We start from the raw sequence: 19507 nt of genomic DNA on the forward strand, positions 1-19507 counted from the left end.
GCCTGCCAATGCAGGGGACACGGGTTCGAGCCCCGGTCGGGGAAGATCCCACAGGCCGCGGAGCAACTAAGCCCATGTGTCACAACTACTGAGCCTGCACTCTAGAGCCCTCGAGCCACAACTACTGAGTCCGTGCACCACAACTACTGAAGCCTGCGCGCCTAGAGCCTGTGCTCCGCAACAAGAGAAGCCACCGCGATGAGAAGCCCGCGCACCGCAGTGAAGAGTAGCCCCCGCTCGCTGCAACTAGAGAAAGCCCACATGCAGCAACAAAGACCCAATGCAGTCAAAAAAAAAAAATTAAAAAAAAAAAGTGACTGAAGGAGGGAGAGAGGACTGAGGCCAGTGGAACAGGCATCGACGCCAGGTGGGAACGCCAGCCGAGCACTACCAGATCTCCCAAATCTTTGAGAAAAGTGAGAAATCTGAATTTGGGGAGTTTCCTGGTGGCCTAGTGGTTAGGATTCCGGGCTTTCACTGCTGTGCCCCGGAACAAAGATCCCACAAGCCGCGCAGCGTGGCCAAAACAAAACAAAAAGAGGAATCTGAATTTGTAAGTGAATGTACCCAATTTTTAAATGCCAACTAATTCAAAATCTTTTAAACTATGGGCCAGATACCACCAGTTGTCAGTGTCTGCTCTCTGACACATAGGTTCTTGGAGCTTGTCTTGGGGGCAAAATAAGTTCCGTTCAAAATAAGTTACTGGGTCTGGGTAATTCCCTGGCAGTCCAGTGGTTGGGACTTGGTGCGTTCACTGCTGAGGGTCCAAGTTCAATCCCTGGTCAAGGAACTAACATCCCACAAGCCATGCGAGGTGTGGCCAAAAACAAAAGTTACGGGATCCACGTGGGACTTTGAGGGAGCAGGTATCCCTGTCCGGGGCCTCAGCCTCAACGTCTGGACAGTGAAGGCTGTCCTGGCTCAAGGATTCCAGTGTCTCTATGATTGCCCGGGCAATGTCCGAGACAGCAGTAACAATGCCAATACTGTCCTGATTATAACCCCTCAGGTCAGCAGAAGCACTTTCCCATCCCTTAGCCACACCGAATCCTTACAACCTGAGACATGGGCATTTTTATCCCCATTTATCAGATGAGGAGACTGAGGCATGGAGACCCAAGGTCACACAGCCAGTGAGTGGCAGAGCTGGGGCTCAGCTGTCCCCACCCCATTCCCTGTCACACAGCTTGTGTGGGACACAGGAATGGGCCCAGGCCTCAGAACCCCCCCGCCCTCCTCCCCACCTCCGTCAGCCCCGGCTGGGGCAGACAGGCAGCCTCTCACCAGACTCCGCTGACGCAGCGTGTGGACAGCGCCCGGGGCATGATCTCCGAGCCCTGCTGCATGAAGCCCCCCACGGGGAACCAGAGGCTGTTGCCCAGCGTGTACTGATTCTCCAGGATGTGGGGACGTGCCCGCAGGCACGGGTGCGGGTTATACCACTCGTAGGGGCTCAGCCTGTGGAGAGACACGGGGAATGGGGAGAAAAAGGAGAGGAACAGAGGAAAGAGAGAGCCACCGTGATCAGAAGAGATGGGGGGACAAAAACGGAGGGGAAGATAGACAGAGATGGACAGAGAGAGACACACACACACACAGAGAAACAGAGACAGTGCAGGCAAAAGGGGAGGGGGACAGAAAGAATGGGAAGGGGAGAGACCCAGAGAGAACCACGGAGCAAAAGTCAGAACCACAAGAAGGAAATACAGAGACAGGGCCAGAAAGGGAGAAGGGAGGGTGCAGGGAATCCAAGGCCCCAAGTGGAGGCCGAGGATGGTCCAGACAGACAACAGAAAGGTCAGGCATGGAGACCCCAGCTCGTGCTTCCTCCCTGCCCTCTCCTTCCCAGGCAGCAGGTAGTGGACTCACCTGGCGGCCAGGAACAGGACGCAGCTGACAGCCAGGTAGGCCAGAAGCATGAAGAGCCACACAGCAGGGGAGAAGGGGTCCAGGAAGGAAAAGTAGCCAGGCTTGCGGCCCTGGTGGGAGACGGAATGAGAGCCGGAGCCACACAGACCTGAGCCCCTCCCCCAGCCCCAGGGCCCATGAGCCCCACCGGCCCATCCGAGGTCCAGCCCACAGCCTCTGCCTCCCTTGGGTGTCCAGCCCCAGCACCAGCCCCCACCCCCACCTCCAGGGGAACCGTACCATGTGCACACGGTAGAGGATGCTGATTCCCAGGGTCATGAAGGGTTTGGAAAAGTCGATGACCTTCTCCCGCTCAGCTGTGATGGTGAACGCAGCCACAGCCAGGTCTGCCTTCTGCTGGAGGGGAAGCGGGGCGGGGGTAGATGGGCGGGCCAGGGAGACAGATGGGCAGTTAGAGAGAACGCACTGAGGGAGCGACTTAGAATATCAGAAGGTGAGAGAGAGGCAAAGAGAGAGGACAGCAGAAGGAGCCAGGGGACTGGCTCCAAGAGTGCACCTCGGGCCTCCAGCTGGACCCTTGTCATCTCACATCTGCTGTAAGCGGCTCCTGTGGCCTCCTTCCTGCCCGGCTGCCCTGCCTCATTCAATCTCTCCCACTCCCCAGTCAAGTTCATCATTAAGACCCTGCTTTATAAAATCTACCGCTGACCCCCACCACTCCCACCATGCCAGGGTCCTGAAGAGAGAGGCTGAGATTGGAGCTGAGATGCCTGGACGCTGACCCACTCAGGATCCTCTTGGAGCTTTGGTTTTCTCTTCTGTATGAACAATTAACTGGGAATATTTATCAAGCGCTTACTGTGTGCCAGGCTCCATGCTAGATGTCACTTTATATAGATTATCTTGTATAATCCTCTTAACAGCTCCCTGAGGGCCACTACTAGGCCCATTTTATAGAAGGGGAAACTGAGGCTCAGAGAGGCAAAGGCACTAGGGAGGAAAGGCAGGGGCTGGGGACCATAAAGCAGAGACATGACCTCCACTCTCCTGCCCCTGGCAGACACCAGGGACCTAGATGTGTGCATGAAGCCACCCCTGACACACAGGACCACGCCCGGCTCAGTTGAGGTAACGACCTCAGGAGAAGCTGCACGTGGTCTTGAGTCGGGGAGGGGTGGCTGGGGTCCAGGTCTGAAGTGGTGAAGGGTGGGCAGTGGGTGGGGTATGGCGGAGAAAAGGGTGTGTGTTGGGGTCTCGCTGACACACTGGAATGCCTGATCCAAAGAGGCCATCTCGCTCTTGGCCAAGTGCACATCAGCCAGTCGTTAGCTGTGGGCAGGACACAGGCTGGGAAAAAACCTGGCACTTCTCACACACACACACACACACACACTGCACACGTGAGCACTGTACCCGGTCAGGTCTACACCACCATGTGCACACCGTGCCATATCCACACATGCGTGCCCAGACACAGGCTGACCCAGTGACATACTGTCCACGTGGACTCAGGCAGACAAACCCGTGCCCTGCACGCGAGTGTAGGGAGGAGTGATGACATCGTGGGGGGCATTCCCTAGAGGCACAGTGCACACACCCAAACACGTGGGCTCACGTGTGCACATACATGACAGAGGGGGCAGGGTGCTGGGAAGGGCTGCGGGTGGGAGTAGAGAGCCCTGGCTCTGCCCCAAGCTCACTGGGTGACCAGGGGCAGGCGCTTGCTTCCATGTCTCTGGGCCTCAGTTTGGTCCTCTGTAAAACTGGGCGGGAGGGGAGCGAGTTGTCTCCTGGATTTGGAACCCGGCTCCCAGGACGCTCCTTCCAGGCATACTGATTCCAACGCCCAGGGCTCAACCGGGCCCCAGCACTGACTCCAAATTCAAGTAGAGTCCTCCCCCTGGGGCTGAAATAAGAGTCAAGGTCCTGGATCACTGGCCTGGGAGGAGGGACACACTCACCCCCCAAGGGGCTGAGACTGAGACCACATGAGGTAATACAGACTAGGACAGAACTGGGGTGGGGAGAGAGGGCACAGGCCCCAAAGATACTGCAAAGAGACGTGGCACAGGCTGAAAAGAAAACCAAGGTCAGGGAGAGATCACGTGTACCCAAAATGAAATCCAGGGTCTAGGAGAGAAGAGATCTGAAAGGCAATTCGATGTCAGGGAAAGAGGACAGACCCAGAAGATTAACCAAGAGTAGAGAGAGACAGCATAGATGAAGCAACTACGGCAGGGTGAGAGAGAGATGGCACGTCCCCAAGGCAGAATCCAGAGGCGGCCATGTGTGGCAGGGGCCCAGAACGCACTGGATTCAGAGCATACCCCTGGGAATTCCTGGGTGTTGAGAGTAAGGAGTGGTTCCCCTCCCTTTTTTTTTGGCCACACCCCACGGTTTGTGGGATCTTAGTTCCCCAACCAGGGATCGAACCCGCGCCCTCGGCAGTGAAAGAGCAGAGTCCCAACCACTGGACCACCAGGGAATTCCCGGTTTTCTCCTTTCTTGTGCACTTGCCACTCTCGTGACTAATATGTGAATCGTTGTGAACAATGTTAGCTAATACAGGAATCTTTATTTTTATGCACCCACAGGAGGTCTGTCCTGGCAAAGGCCCCCCACGATAACCCATCAGCCTCCTCACTGGACCCCTGCCTCTGCTCATAACACGCCCCCCATCCAAAATGATAGTCACCTGTTTAAAAACCCTTGGGTGGCTTTTCCACTGCACCTAAGACAGTGTCCAGGGTGGCTGGAGCAGAAAGGGGGGTGGGGTGGGAAATGCAGCAGAGTGGGGACCAGAGCCCTGCAGGGCCTTGCAGGCCAGGGGAAGGGGGCCGGATTCTACCCCAAGGGCAACAGAGGACATCACATCAGAGGGTGTGTGCAGCGGAGGGTAACATGATCTGGCCGCCCTGAGAACAGACCACAGGGGCAAGAGCGGAAGCTGACTAAAGATGCCCACAGAGGTGCTGGGGGTGGGGCTAAGTAGAGGTGGAGAGGAGGTGGTCCGATTTGAGATGAATTCCGAATGGAGGATAGACAGATCCTTAAATGCTGCAAGTTCTTCTAGACCCCTCTCAGAGTCTTGGGAACCCCTGCCCCCTTTCCACCTCCTCCTCTTCCTCCTTCATTTCCCAAAAGGGACACCTGTTCCTTAGAGAAGACTTCCCTCCCCAAGGGAACCCTGACAGTTTAATCTCTGGGATGAAATCAGGAAGAATCCAAATGATAAGCCACCTGTAGAAATGACAGGGGGATTGTCTAAATGCCTAAAAACCAACCAAAGCACTTGTGACTGTCCCTCTGCCCCAGCCCGCCCTGTACACCAGCTCTGTGCAAACCATCTGTGCTGTGCCATCAGCTCCCTGACAGGCTCTGCCAATAGGGGGAACTAGAGGAAGGCTGCAAGGCTGGAGGAAGGACAGTTACCTGCTCCTTCTGGTCTACTCTCGGGTCCCCAGCCTTTCTGCGCCAAAGGCAGCAGCATTTCTTCCACAGGGCGGCAGACAAGTTCAGCCTGCAGCTTCCCAGCACTTGCAGAACCAGCCTAGCCCAGCCTTTCTTGGGGCACCAGCACCAGCTGGCGAGTGCCCCTTCCTCGGGGTCTGAGTTTCCGCCCCACAGAGCCCTTCCTCTAAGTTTCTGAGTTTCAGCTCTTCTCTGTTCCTTCAGAACTTGAGACAGAGCCACTTCCTGCCTTGCTACCTCCTTGATGCCTGAGAGAGAGCAAGGGTGTGTAAACTATGGCCCTCAGGCCAAGTCCCAACTGCCCGATTTTGAAAAATAAAGTTTTATTGGAACACAGCCAGGAGCACTTGTTTAGGTATTGTCTACAACAGCTTTCCATACAATGGAAGAATTGAGTAGTGACAGGATGACCTGGAAGCCAGAAATATTTACATGTGGCCCCTTGCAGAAAAAATGCTGATTCCTGCCTTGGACTTCAACTTTTACCCTCTCAGTTAACTAGTTAGCAACTTTATTCCTAGTAAATAATTCTCTTCATTCAAATATCTGGGGACTTCCCTGGTGGCCCAGTGGTTAAGAATCTGCCTTCCAATGCAGGGGATGCGGGTTTGATCCCTGGTCAGGGAACTCAGATCCCACGTGCCACGGGGCAACTAAGCCCGTGTGCCACAACTACTGAGGCTGTGTGCCACACCTAGAGAGAAGCCCACGGGCCGCAACGAGGAGCCTGCACGCTGCAGCGGAGATCCTGCGCGCCGCAACAAAGATCCCGCATGCTGCAACTAAGACCCGATGCAGCCAAAAATTAAATAAATTAATAAATATTTTTAAAAACCCCACAAATATCTGGAGTGATTAGTTTCCCCGTAGACCCCTGACTGATGCCAAAATGACAATACCCAGGTGACATGAGCGCTCAGGTCACGGGGTCACTCACTGTCCATGGGCAGGTGTTCAGTGTCTAGCAGGTAATGAGCAGTTTCTCAAAAGGAGAATAGTATCTGCAGAAAACAGCATGATTTGCTTCAAAACCCTAGAGGTCTGCATGCGAGTCACCTCTTGGTGCCTGCTTCCCTATTTGCCACCAGCACTCTACACTTCCCGGGATCTGCCGGGTCATCAGGCCCAGGTGGCAGATCAGCTTGCATGAAGCCAGGACCTGCTGCAGAGCTTTTGCACGCTCTGGGCCTCCCTCAATATGGAAAGCCTTGCAGGTTGTTTGGTAAACGGATTAAAGCAGCACACACAAGTTATACCCAGGTATAAGTTGTTGCTCAAATCCAAAAACCCCACCAGATATCCGCAATACCAGACAAACAGCAAAGGTCTGAGTTTCAGCTCTATGGGGACCCTCGTCTGAGTTTCTAAGGTTTAATCTTTCCAACTTCTTCCCCTTTCCCCTTAGCCCTCGGGGTGATGGCTGCTTCCTCCAGCTGCTACCTTCAGGATCCATTAGATTTCTTTTTACTCTTTCAGTTAGTGGGTTAACAACTTTACATCTAGTTAACAATTTTTTTTTTTTTTTTTTTTTGGCTGCACTGTGTGGCTTGCAGAATCTTAGTTCCCTGATCAGGGGCTGAACCTGGGACCTCAGCAGTGAAAGCATGGAGTCCTAACCACTGGACCGCCAGGGAACCCCTAGTTAACAATTCTTTGTATTAAATTCTCTCTGTTCAAATAGCTGATAAGAGGGGAATTCCCTGGCGGTCCAGTGGTTAAGACTCCGAACTTCCACTGCAGGGGGCACGGGTCCGATCTCTGGTCAGGGAACTAAGATCCCACATGCCTCGAGGTGCAGCCAAAAAAAAAAACAACAACAAAACAAAACAAAGAAACAAACAAATATAGCTGATATGATTCTGTTCAAGTAACTGGCGCTGTTTTGTCTCCAGACTGGACACTGACTGACTGGTATCAGCCGTGGGTTTATTGCCAACCTCCTCACTAAATGTTATTTCAGACTCATAAGATCTGATCAGCAAAATGTTGCCAATGTGATGGACCAGCGTCAAGAGACCAAGTTCTCGGTGTTCTATATCGGGGTCCCCAACCCCTGGACCGTGGACCGGCACCGGTCCGCAGCCTGTTAGGAACCAGGCCGCACAGCAGGAGGTGAGCGGCGGGCGAGTGAAGCTTCATCTGTCGCTGCCCATGGCTCCCCATCGCTCGCATTATCGCCTGAACCATCCCCCCGCCAGTCTGTGGAAAAATCGTCTTCCACGAAACCAGTCCCTGGTGCCAAAAAGGTTGGGAACTGCTGGTCTATATGATGGCAGAAAGCAAGAGAGTTGATGTCAGCCTGAGGCAAGACTGAAGGTTTATACTCCTGGCTTCTGGTGGTCCTTGGAAAGTGGTATGGAGGAAAAAGCATTTGCTAGGTCAGTAGCTCACACCAGCTGCCAACGGCTGTGTTGACTTGCTCCAGTAAAGATACTTCATTTGGGCCAGCATCTGCGATTGGAGTCACCACCTGATTGCATTTACAAGAATCCACAGTCATTCTCCAAGATCCAGCTGCCTTCTGCACAGGCCAAACAGGCTAGTTGAACAGGGATGAGATCACTACCCCTGCTTCTTTCAAGCCGTTAATGGCGGCACTAACCTCTGCAATTCCTCCAAAGGATGTAGAATTGCTTTTGGATTACTATCCTGGGAAACAGGGGGAGTTCTAGGGGCTTCCACTGGCTCTTTCTACCGTAATGACCCTGACTCCACAGGTCAGAAAGCGTATTCCAGTTATACAACCAGGACCTGGAAAAACACAGAGTGAGTCCAAGGGCCTATCAGGCCCACTCTGAGTGGAACTTGGGCTCAGACTCCATTTATCACTTGGCCACATAAACCCTACTGTGGTCCACCAGACAAAGCAGGAAAAATCAAAATGACTTGCCATCTATGAAAATGACAGGAGGTTGTCTGAATATCTAAAAATCCATCAAAAGCCTCAGTGCCAAGAAGGAGCCTGTATAGAAACTGGTGTTAAAAAAGAAAAAAAAAAAAAAAAGAAACTGATGTAGTCTTTCTGGAAAGCAGTTCAACAGTATATAACAAAAGCCATACGAAGGGTTTTCCTCTTTCACCTGGTAATTCTATTGAGATTCAATCCTAATCAGCTACAATGCAAGCCAAGCTTTCGTGCATAAAGATGTTTGCTTATGGTTGTTTTTAACAGCACAAACAAACATCTAAAAATACCTGGAAACAACTAAATATAAAAGATGCTTCAATAAATTACAGTACATCCACATGGGAGTTAATATGCAGCCATGTGACATTCTGTTTAGCTTAAAACAATGAGATATTTTTAGCCTCTCAGATTGGCAAAGGTTTTTTTAAAAGATTGATAATACCCATTGTTGGCAAGAGTGTGGAAAACTTGACATTCTCGTGAACTTTTGGTGGGAATATAAATTGGTGGAACCTTTTTGAAGGACCATTTGGCAGTATATACTTAAAAAACATTCATACCCTTTGAACCAGTGCCTCCACCACTTGGAACTTATCCCTCAGGAATACCCCCACCAATCCAATTGATGGTAGCATTGTCTATGCCTGCAAAAACTGGAGACCACCCAAATATCCATCAATAGTGGACAAGTTAAATAATTCATGCTCAGTTACACAAGGAAATTCTTTTGTCTCCCCCTTGAATTTCAAATAGGCATCTCAAACAACCCACGCCCAGAGATAATTCTTATCCCCCCGACCCCCGACCCCACCAAGCTTCTCCTCCTATGTCCTCCCCATGGTGGAAACTGGCCTTGCCATTGGCCCAGCTGCTTAGCCAAACCCTGAGTCACTCTTGATTCCTCTCACCCTCTGGCACACATCCCACCTGGTGGTACACCTGACACAGCTACCACTCGAGCACAAGCCAGCATCTTCTCTCTTCCACACCTTCCAATGGACCCCCTTGTCTCTACTCTTGGTCCACTACGGTTATTTCTCAGCAGCCAGAGTAATCATTTTTAAATGATTTTGAAATTAAATCAAGGTCCTCTATCCATACAATGGAATATTAGTCAGCCCTAAAAGGCAGTACTCATCATTTTACAGCGTGGATGGACCTCAAGCACATCATGCCGTGTGAGAAGCCAGGCACAAAAGGCCACATATTGGCTGATTCCATTTATATGAAACGTCTAGAATAAGTAAATCCATGGAGACAGAGAGCAGAGTGGTGGTTGCCGGGAGCTGGGGAAGGGGGGAATTGGGAGTGACTGCTTAATGGGTTCGGGTTTTCTTTGGGGGTCATGAAAATGTCTTGGAACTAGATAGAGGTTATGGTTGCACAATACTGTGAATATACTAAATGCCACTGAATTTTATGTTATATGAATTTCACCTCAATAAAAAAAAAGAATAGGGCTTCCCTGGTGGCGCAGTGGTTGAGAGTCCGCCTGCCGATGCAGGGGACGCGGGTTCGTGCCCCGGTCCGGGAAGATCCCACATGCCGCGGAGCGGCTGGCCCCGTGAACCATGGCCGCTGAGCCTGCGCGTCCGGAGCCTGTGCTCCACAACGGGAGAGGCCACAACAATGAGAGGCCCGTGTACCGCAAAAAAAAAAAAAAAAAAAGAATAAATAAATTAGATCATGGCACCTTCCAGTGACTTCATAACACAATAAAAACAACATCCAAAAAGGAGAAAAGGGACTTCCCTGGTGGCACAGTGGTTAAGAATCTGCCTGCCCATGCAGGGGACACAGGTTCAAGCCCTGGTCCGGGAAGATCCCACATGCTGCAGAGCAACTAAGCCCGTGTGCCACAACTACTGAGCCTGCGCTCTAGAGCCCGTGAGCCACAACTCCTGAAGCACGCGCGCCTAGAGCCCGTGCTCCGCAACAAGAGAAGCCATCACAGTAAGAAGCCCAGGCACCGCAGCGAAGAGTAGCCCCCGCTCTCTGCAACTAGAGAAAGCCTGCGCGCAACAATGAAGACCCAACGCAGCCAAAAATAAATAAATTAATTAATTTAAAAAGGAGGAAAAAAGGGGGGGTTGATTCCCTGGCCATCCAGTGGTTGGGATGCGGTGCTTTCAGTTCTGGGGCCCGGCTTCAATTCCAGGTCGGGGAACTAGGATCCTGCAAGCCACTTGGCTCGGCCAAAAAGAAAACAACAAGAACACGCAAACTCCTTACCTGCAAGGCCCCGGTAACTCAGGCTCTGTTGTGGGACCTCCAGCTTACCCCTCACCCACTCCCCACAAAACTCTGTGAGGGAGGGAACATCATTCCCACTTCAAGAGGGGAAGCTAGTTCAGAGAGATGAAATGGCTCACCAGGGACCACACGGGAAAGCGGGCAACCTGAAGCTGGCTCTGTCTGGCATCTAACCAGCCCACAGCTGTAGTGGACACCGTGGTGGCCGCCCAGACCCTCCTTCCAGATCAGGCACTCATGGTACCAGGTGTTGGTGGCTGATTGCTCTGTAGGTGGAAGAACCCCTTTGCCCCAGGTCCTGACCCTCCCCGAGGACAGCCCTCATCCAATGACGTGTCGGTGGGGGGCATAAAAGCCTTCCCCCTTACCTCAGGGGGATGTCTTTTTTTTTTTTGCGGTACGCGGGCCTCTCACTGCTGTGGCCTCTCCCGTTGCGGAGCACAGGCTCCGGACGCGCAGGCTCAGCGGCCATGGCTCACGGGCCCAGCCACTCCGCGGCATGTGGGATCTTCCCGGACCAGGGCACGAACCCACGTCCCCTGCATCAGCAGGCGGACTCTCAACCACTGCGTCACCAGGGAAGCCCAGGGGGATGTCTTTGATGGCCATCCCAGCGCCAGAGCTGCCAGTGGGACGGCTGAGGTCCAGTCATGACTGCAACACAGCTCAACTCCTCCCTCTGCCCAGGCCTCCTCCTCCACTCGCTGCTTTCCAAGGGCACCGCACACACCTGCCTGCTAATCTGCACCTCGGAATCTGCTCCCTGGAAACCCGACCTAAGATATCTGCCTAGTCCTTTAGGGCCAGACTGGAGGGCCCCGGGGGGTGACAGCTAAAGCCTGTGAGTGATAGGTCAGACTTGCCTCGTACAGAGATCCTACTGGAGGACAAACTGGAGTGGAGAGAGACGGGAGGCCAGGAGGCCCAGGAGGAGGCTGGTGAGAGGGGCGGGGCCTGAATTCACAGCACAGCGGTGATGGCAGGGAGAAAGGTAATTCCAGCAGTAGCCACTGGGTGGAATAAATGGACCATAATTCGAGACTGGCCTACAAGCCCTGAGCCTGGCCGGGGGTGGGGGGTGGGTTGGGGGGCGGTGGCTGGGGGGATGCTGGTGCCCTGGGCTGTCTTCCATCTGGAAGTCACTTGTCAGCTCTGGGCCAGCCTGCTGGGGTGCCAGCCCTGGCTCTGCCTGTCACTAGCCATGTGGCCTGGACAGTATCTTGGTGCCTTACTCTGTCCATTAGAGAAAACTGGGCAAACACCAGGCCTTCCTCAGGGGGTGCCTGTGAGGAGTCAAGGAGTTAACACAAGTTCATACGGTTCGGACAAGGGCCTGGCACGGTGTGAGCACCACCTTGACCACTCTAGGCTTCCCAAGTACCTGCTGGGTGTCTGGAAAGGACACAGGCCTTGGGTCAGTCACACCTGGCTGCAGCCCTGCGTGTTGGGGGCAAGTCCGTTCACTACTGAGCCCCTGATCTCACATCGGTAGGAGGGCAGTGATCCTCTGGGCCAGGAAGGATTATTAGAAGAATTAAGTAACACTTGCAAAGTTCCTGGCGCATGGCGTGAAGTCCATAAACGTCAGCTGCTGCTGCTGTGAGGACAGTGCTGAGTATCTGTGTGAAGCTCAGTGTACTTGGCCATCCCACAGCAGGCAGCTGAGCCTTGCAGAGGCCAAACTCCGCCCATCCTTTGCACTCTCAGCCTGCTCCTCCTCCAGTGTTCTCTCCCTAAATGTCATCGCCATCGCCCAGCTGCCCAAGCCAGAAACAGAAGGAACGCTCACGTCCTCTCTCCTCCGCCCCCGCCACAGGCGGTCACCAAGTCCTGGCCCTCTCCAGCCTCCCCTGACCTCCCCGCAGGCCATCGAGCAGCCGCGATGATTCTGTTTCCTCATTTGAGCCAGCTCAGCCCTTTGTGTGCAGGGGGTGCATCCCATGGACCTCTGGCTGCGGGCCAAAGTCTTTAACCGTAAGAGCAAGGCCAGGCCAGGCCACTGAATCCCCAGGGTGTATCACAGGGCCTGGTATACAGTAGGCACTCAATAAATACTAGCTGGCTGGAGGACGGACGAACGCATGAATGTATGTATGTGCTGGCAGGAATAACACTAACGATAGCACAGGCACACAGCACCCACTACCTGCCCGGCCTTGTTCCAAGCCCGTACATGGATTAACGCATTTCATGCTCACAACAGCCCTATGTGCTAGCATTTGTTATTTCCCCAGTTTTACAGGGAGGTTATGTAACTCACCCAAGGTCACACAACAAATGCTCAGCAGAGACTCAAACAGGACGCAGGACCACAAGAGCAGTAACCAATGAGAAAAGCTCCCAGCCCTGCTATGCTTACCCCAGGCACCTTCACACTAAGTCCTAAGGGAAGGCTCGAGGCACAGGGAGTTAAGACTCTTGCCCAAGGTCATATAGCTGTAAATAGGACTTCTTTGTTGATGAATAAACAGATGTCCAGTTGACGGTGACTTTGGCTGGGGAGGGCTGCTCTCCTGGAGTCTTATTTCTGGGGGCCCTGATGAACAAAAGTTCTGAGCTTACGAGACTGGGGACCAGGCTATGGCAATGAGGTCACAGGGAAGCCTGCCAGTGAGGTGGGCGTCCAGCCACCAGCTCCTGCCTCCTGTCTCCTCAGGCCCTGGCTTCAGACTCTTGAACCCACCCAGGGCAGAAGCTTTCAACCAGCTGGCTGCCTGTAGGGCAGTGCCTCGGGCCTGCCAGCTGGGTGGGGTGAGAGAGACCGAGCCACCAGAACCCGGGGGACACCCCCGACCTCTGTCACCCCCAGAGCAGCTCTGCTTTGTCCAGAGCCCTGAGGGCGCTTTCAAACCGAAGAAAGGCTCTGCAGTCAAAACAACTTTCGAAAATCAGTGCCTTACGGGGATAAACATCCTTGTCAAGCAAAGTGGCCTTTCTGAGTCTCCCCCGGTGACATTCAGGGGCTCAGGAGGGTGAGAGTCTCTGACGCTGTCAGCCAAGTCCAATGTCAAGGCCACCCTGACCGTTTGTGGCCACAGGTCCCGGCTCCACACACCTGCCCTGGACGTGCCCCTAAGCTGGGGGCCTGTTTGTCTTTTTTGGGCATTCGCCCACATGGCTTCTCATGACTGGAATAAAAAGAACAACCTATGACAAGAACGTGTGCAGCGTGTCTGTAACCTTACTACAGACCTGTCAGGTATCATTATCCCCATCCTAGGGAGAGGAAACTGAGGTTCCGAGGAAAGAAATGACTCACCCCAGCACTCAAAGCCAGGTTGGTCTGACTCCAAAATATTTTTTCCGCTGCACCCCTGCCTACCACCCCCCACCCCACTGCCTCTTGCCCTCCTCACCTACATTCAAATCCTGCCCACACTCAGGGCCCGGCTGCTCTTCTAATACGCCCCACACCCAACTCGTTCTTACTCATGTTCCCAACCCACCCCCCGCTGTTTGTAAATGCCATCAAACACATTGCCCGTCTCCCATACCCCCCCTTCACCCTGCTGACTCCTTCACACTCTTTGGGAATCTGCTTGGGCATCACCTCTTCTGGGAAGCCCTCCCTGGATGCCTGGCTGGGTCAGGAGCCTCTGGGTCCCTCCTCTGAGTTTTCCCCATCAGCCAATGGCTCTGTCTTGCGGTCATTTGCTTTTCTGCATCTCAATGGAGCCCTAAGTTGCTGGGAGCAGGGTCCAGGTCCCCTGTGCTCACCACTATATCCCGCGCCAGCGTGGTGCAAGGCACACACTAGGTGCTCAATAAACACCTACTGAATGCGTGGCCTTGTGAGCGCAACAGGCAGCCTCCACGTCCACCTCCTGGCAGGTGCTGGGCACAGCGAACGTCCCGGCCGCCTAGCCCTCTCCCTGCCTCTCACAGGAAGCCTTCTCCATCTCCTCCACATCTGTCCAATTCCCACTCCACATCTCTTTCATTCACTCAACACATCTTTGAGCACCGACTAAGCCAAGGTGACGTGAGGGAAGCATTTGAAAGAGGAACACGGGAAGGGATGCATCGCCCTTCTTCCCCACTGTGCCCACCCCGTGGTGCTCACCAGCCACAGGGACACAGCGCACCGTCGGCTCCCACCCCTTGTATGCACCAGGCTGGTTCTGAGGCACCATTGGCTGCCCGCCTGCCCGCCTGCCCACCCTTGCTCACCCAACCCACGGCCCCTTCCTCAGCCCCGGCCCCGCCGTACCCGGTTGATGAGCTCGCCGACCATGCCCGTCCAGGAGCCGTTGGGCTCGGGCGCCCCGTATAGCCCGTCCTCCACCAACCGCAGGCGGTAGCGGAAGCGCAGCAGCTCGGCCAGCTCCCGCAGCATGTCCACGCAGAAGCCCTCAAAGCGTTCGTTCCCCGACAGGGCCTGGAAGTTGGGCCGGCGCATGACGTACGGGTTCTCCTGGGGAAGCAGGAGAGAAGGGGTGGGGGGGTCAGAGACTGGGGCATCTGGGGGCTGGGTCGTGGGTCCCAGGGCCCAGGCTGCAGCCAGATCAGGAACCTGCCCGCAGAGTGGAGATGACGGAGTCCTTGCCCTCATCCCCTGCTTACAAATGCTCAGAGTCGGTGGCGGGGGCATGTAAATTAGGAGGCTGGGATTAACATATACACACTGCTGTATATAAAATAGATAACCAACAAGGGCCTACTCTATGGCGCAGGGAACTCTACTCACATTTTGTAATAAGCTATAAGAGAAAAGAATCTGAAAAAGAATATATGTATATATACATACATATATATGTATAACCTGAAACTAACAACACTGTAAATCAACTATACTTCAATTTAAAAACTAAAACTAAAAATAACTATCAAAACAAAAACAAATACTCAGAACCAGGGAAAAAGCACAGGGACCCTGCCAGGCCCTAGCAGATCGCAGGAAACTGGTTTGATCTCCACCAGACAACCTCATCTCAAGCTCAAATGGCTACAAGGGAGGCAGGTAACTTGAATGAATCAGACTGGATGGAGATCTTGCCAAACTTTCAAACTTTTGGCTAAAACCCGCAGTAAGATATATATATTTTACTTGTAATCCAAGTCATACACATATGTCTGTGTGCTCACAGTTGCACACATGTAACTAGACTTAGTTCCACAAAGCAGTCCTTTCCCTTAAGACTATGGCAGAATACCCTGCTATTTTCCATCCTGCTCTACTTCATTTTTCTACACAACCAATAACAACCCATTAAACTGACTTCATGAGCCACCAAGGGATCAAAGAGGATCTGCCCCACCAGGATTTAGCTCCAGCCCAATGCTGCCACAAGGGAAGCAGGCCTGAGATGCCAGATGGTCCAATGTCAAGAGAATTTGGAAACCCAGGATGTTTTGTAAAATCTCCTGATTTTAAAGGTTAGCAACAGTTCAAATTCTAATACTAATTTTTTTTTTTTAATGCTTTGCAGGCTAAACAAACACCTAACAGTTTGCAATCTCTGGCCTACAGCTGTTTTGCTATGTTGATGCTTATTTCTGAGGGGTTTGAGCAAACTTTACAGACCATTTTTGTGCCAAATAAGGACAAAAGCAGAGAGAATATTCCAAGTGCTAGTAAGACGAGGCATATGAAGATGATGGTAATAAAAGGGATACTTATCTTACATAGCTATTGTCTAAATGGTCGTTTGTACAGTGTCACTTTGGACTTAGGAATAAAATGAGTTAGGACTTAGGAATCAGCAAGAAGACCTTTGGCAATAATACCCATATGGTTACCATGTGGACTGAACACCTGCGAAGTTCCAGCCCCTGTGCTGTGTGCGTTCTCTGGATTTTATCAATTTAATTCCTCACAGTGGGAATTCCCTGGCGGTCCAGGGGTTAGGACTCCACGCTTTCACTGCCGAGAGCGCAGGTTCAATCCCTGGTGGGGGAACTAAGATCCTGCAAGCTGTGTGGCGTGGCCATTAAAAAAAAAAAAAAAGGGCTTCCCTGGTGGCGCAGCGGTTGACAGTCCGCCTGCCGATGCAGGGGACACGGGTTCGTGCCCCGGTCTGGGAAGATCCCACATGCCGCGGAGCGGCTGGGCCCAAGAGCCATGGCCGCTGAGCCTGCGCATCCGGAGACTGTGCTCCGCAACGGGAGAGGCTACAACAGTGAGAGGCTCGTGTACCGCAATAAAAATAGAAAAAAAATTCCTCACAGTGACCTTCCACGGGAGGTATCCTTAGACTCACTTTACACATGTGGAAACTGAGGCTCACAGAGGTCAAGTGACCTCTGCCACCTCTCATTCATTCAGCACAAAATTACTGAGCTCCGAGGTAGAAGCCCAGTATTTTGCAGCTCCTCCCATCAAGAGATAGAGCGGGGCTTCCCTGGTGGCGCAGTGGTTGAGAGTCTGCCTGCCGATGCAGGGGACACGGGTTCGTGCCCCGGTCCGGGAGGATCCCACGTGCCACGGAGCGGCTAGGCCCGTAAGCCATGGCCGCTGAGCCTGCGCATCTGGAGCCTGTGCTCCGCAACAGGAGAGGCCACAACAGTGAGAGGCCCACTTACCACAAAAAAAAAAAAAAAAGAGAGCGGATTTCTCCACTCCTTGGGTCTGAGCGGCCCTCAAGACTTGCTTTGGACAACAGAATGCATTGGAAGTAGTGCTGTCTGACTTTCAGAGCCTGGGCCCTCAGAGAGATCTCTTGGGACCCCAGTGTAAGGAAGCCCGGGCCAAGGACTTCCCCGGTAGGACAGTGGTTAAGAATCCACCTTCCAATGCAGGGGATGTGGGTTTGATCCCTGGTCAGGGAACTAAGATCCCACATGCCGCAGGGCAACTAAGCCCACGCACTGCAACTACTGAGCCTGAGCACTCTGGAGCCCATGCGCTACAACAAAAGATCCCGCATGCTACAACTAAGACCCGACGCAGCCAAATAAATAAATTTTTTTTTTTAAAAAAAAGGAAGCCCAGGCCAGCCTGCTGAAGGATGAGGGAGAATGAGTGAACCAAGATGTGCCGGCCAACAGCCCAGCCTAGACGCCAGCTGAATGCAACCACGGTGAGCTTAGCAGAACTGCTTAGTTGGCCCACAGAACTGTGAGAAATAATAATCGTTATTGTTGGAAGCCTCCAGGTTTTGGGGCGGTTTGTTATACAGTGATGGGTACTATAAGGTACCTATAGACTAGATTCCAGGACCCCAACAAAGTCTCAGAGCTGAGGGGAGATGGGATGGAGGGAAGTCAGTGCTTTTCTCTCTCTCCCAAACCACATTTTCAAATCCAAAACTGTGGAACCAGGAATAGGAATGAGATAATACTAATAATAGCAGCAGCAGCTAGCATTTCTTGTGGGCTTGCTGTGTGACAGCTATTCTGTCAGCGTAGGAGGTCAGTATTATTACCTCTATTTGAGAGCTGAGGACACAGGTCCTGAGAAGTGAAGTAGTGAGTGGCTGAGATGGACAAGTCAGGCTGAGTCCAAAGCTCTGCTCTTAAGCCCTATGCCAGACTAAACAAGATCGGAGCTGGGAGAAGCTAGACACAGAGACGGGGGGGCCTGGCCGGGTATCAAAGCTAGAGAATCAGAAATCAAGAATTCTCTAGACAAACACCCAGTGTTAGAGCTGGAAGGTGCTCATACAGCCCTCTTGATGTACGTAGGAGGAAGCCAAAGTTCAGAGAGGTCAGGTGTTTTGCCCAAGGTCACACAGCTGAAGCAGGGCAGTAGGAAGGGGAGATTGGGCAGAGCTGGGATTCAAAATCCAGTTGCTGTGCTCTCCAAAGCCCTTGTTCCTTCCACCAGGCCAAGCTGATCTTCAAATTCAAGACTGAGGCACCTGGGTTCTGGATTTGGGTTTGAGGCCTCAGGATCAGGTGGGAGCTGATAGAGCCAAAAACAGGGACTGAGGCCTGTGAACAGAACGCTAGGTCAGAAAACAATGATCTATCACTCAACCCGCAGCCCCAGACCATCAGATCCAAGGGTTTTAAGAAGCCTCTAATCCAAGGTTTTCAGATTTCTTCAAAAAGAATCTTCTGCAGAAGCCCAGCATTGCAGACGGACAGTGGGATGTTGCTAAGTCTGATTCTAAGAACTCATCCTACGAATGGCTATGCACCTGTACACAAAAATGTAGGTCCAGGAGGATCATGGCAGCATTTCTTGTATCAGGAACAAAGACTGAAACAGCCTAATTTGGAACAGGTTAAAAAGATTATTGATGTCATCAAAGAATCCCAGGCAACTACTAAAATAAGTTCTATAAGATATATTCAGAGGAAAAAAACAAGCTACAGAACAACGTGTACAATATGCTATCCTTTGTGAAGGAAAAAGTGGGTATGGGCTCGTACATGCTCAGACATATCTGGGAGGATGGGGAAAAAAATGGGGGACTGGGGAGGGAAGGGGATGGATTTTTTCACTCCCCCCCTCCCCACACACTTTGAATTCTATTTAGTGTAGAATTAAACTGAATGCTACTTAATTCTATTTAATTAACTTCTGTCCTGCCCCCAGTTTAAAATATTAATATTAAAATATTTTAAAAATTTTAGAGATGATATTTAAATGCATATGGAAATGTAAAAGATCAAAAGAACCAAAGCAATCCTAAAGAAGAACACGAAAACTGGAGGATTCACCCTACTGGGTACGAAGACAATTTAAAACTGTGGTGTTATGAAAGAATGCTCAACATCATTAATTATTAGAGAAATGCAAATCAAAACTACAATGAGGTATCATCTCACACCGGTCAGAATGGCCATCATCAAAAAATCTAGAAACAATAAATGCTGGAGAGGGTGTGGAGAAAAAGGAACCCTCTTGCACTGTTGGTGGGAATGCAAATTGATACAGCCACTATGGAGAACAGTATGGAGGTTCCTTAAAAAACTAAAAATAGAATTACCATACGACCCAGCAATCCCACTACTGGACATATACCCTGAGAAAACCATAATTCAAAAAGAGTCATGTACCAAAATGTTCATTGCAGCTCTATTTACAACAGCCAGGTCATGGAGGCAACCTAAGTG

At 52.0% G+C, this 19507-nt stretch overlaps 1 protein-coding gene across 2 annotated transcripts in view; it reads right to left on the reverse strand.

Moving 5' to 3' along the window:
• GRIK5 (glutamate ionotropic receptor kainate type subunit 5) overlaps positions 1–19507 on the reverse strand; it is a 52049-nt gene that overhangs the window by 10913 nt on the left and 21629 nt on the right. The window contains exons 12-15 of one of the 2 annotated variants that reach the window (XM_060288417.1): positions 14715–14918; positions 2152–2268; positions 1873–1982; positions 1288–1461 (exon numbers count right to left, since the gene is read on the reverse strand). In XM_060288417.1, coding sequence (XP_060144400.1) covers positions 1288–1461; positions 1873–1982; positions 2152–2268; positions 14715–14918 — 605 coding nt within the window. The remainder of the gene's footprint in view (positions 1–1287; positions 1462–1872; positions 1983–2151; positions 2269–14714; positions 14919–19507) is intronic. The other variant, XM_060288418.1, reaches the window with a different exon arrangement.

Source organism: Globicephala melas, chromosome 19 (genome assembly GCF_963455315.2).
Source record: "Globicephala melas chromosome 19, mGloMel1.2, whole genome shotgun sequence".
Lineage (NCBI taxonomy): Eukaryota > Metazoa > Chordata > Mammalia > Artiodactyla > Delphinidae > Globicephala > Globicephala melas.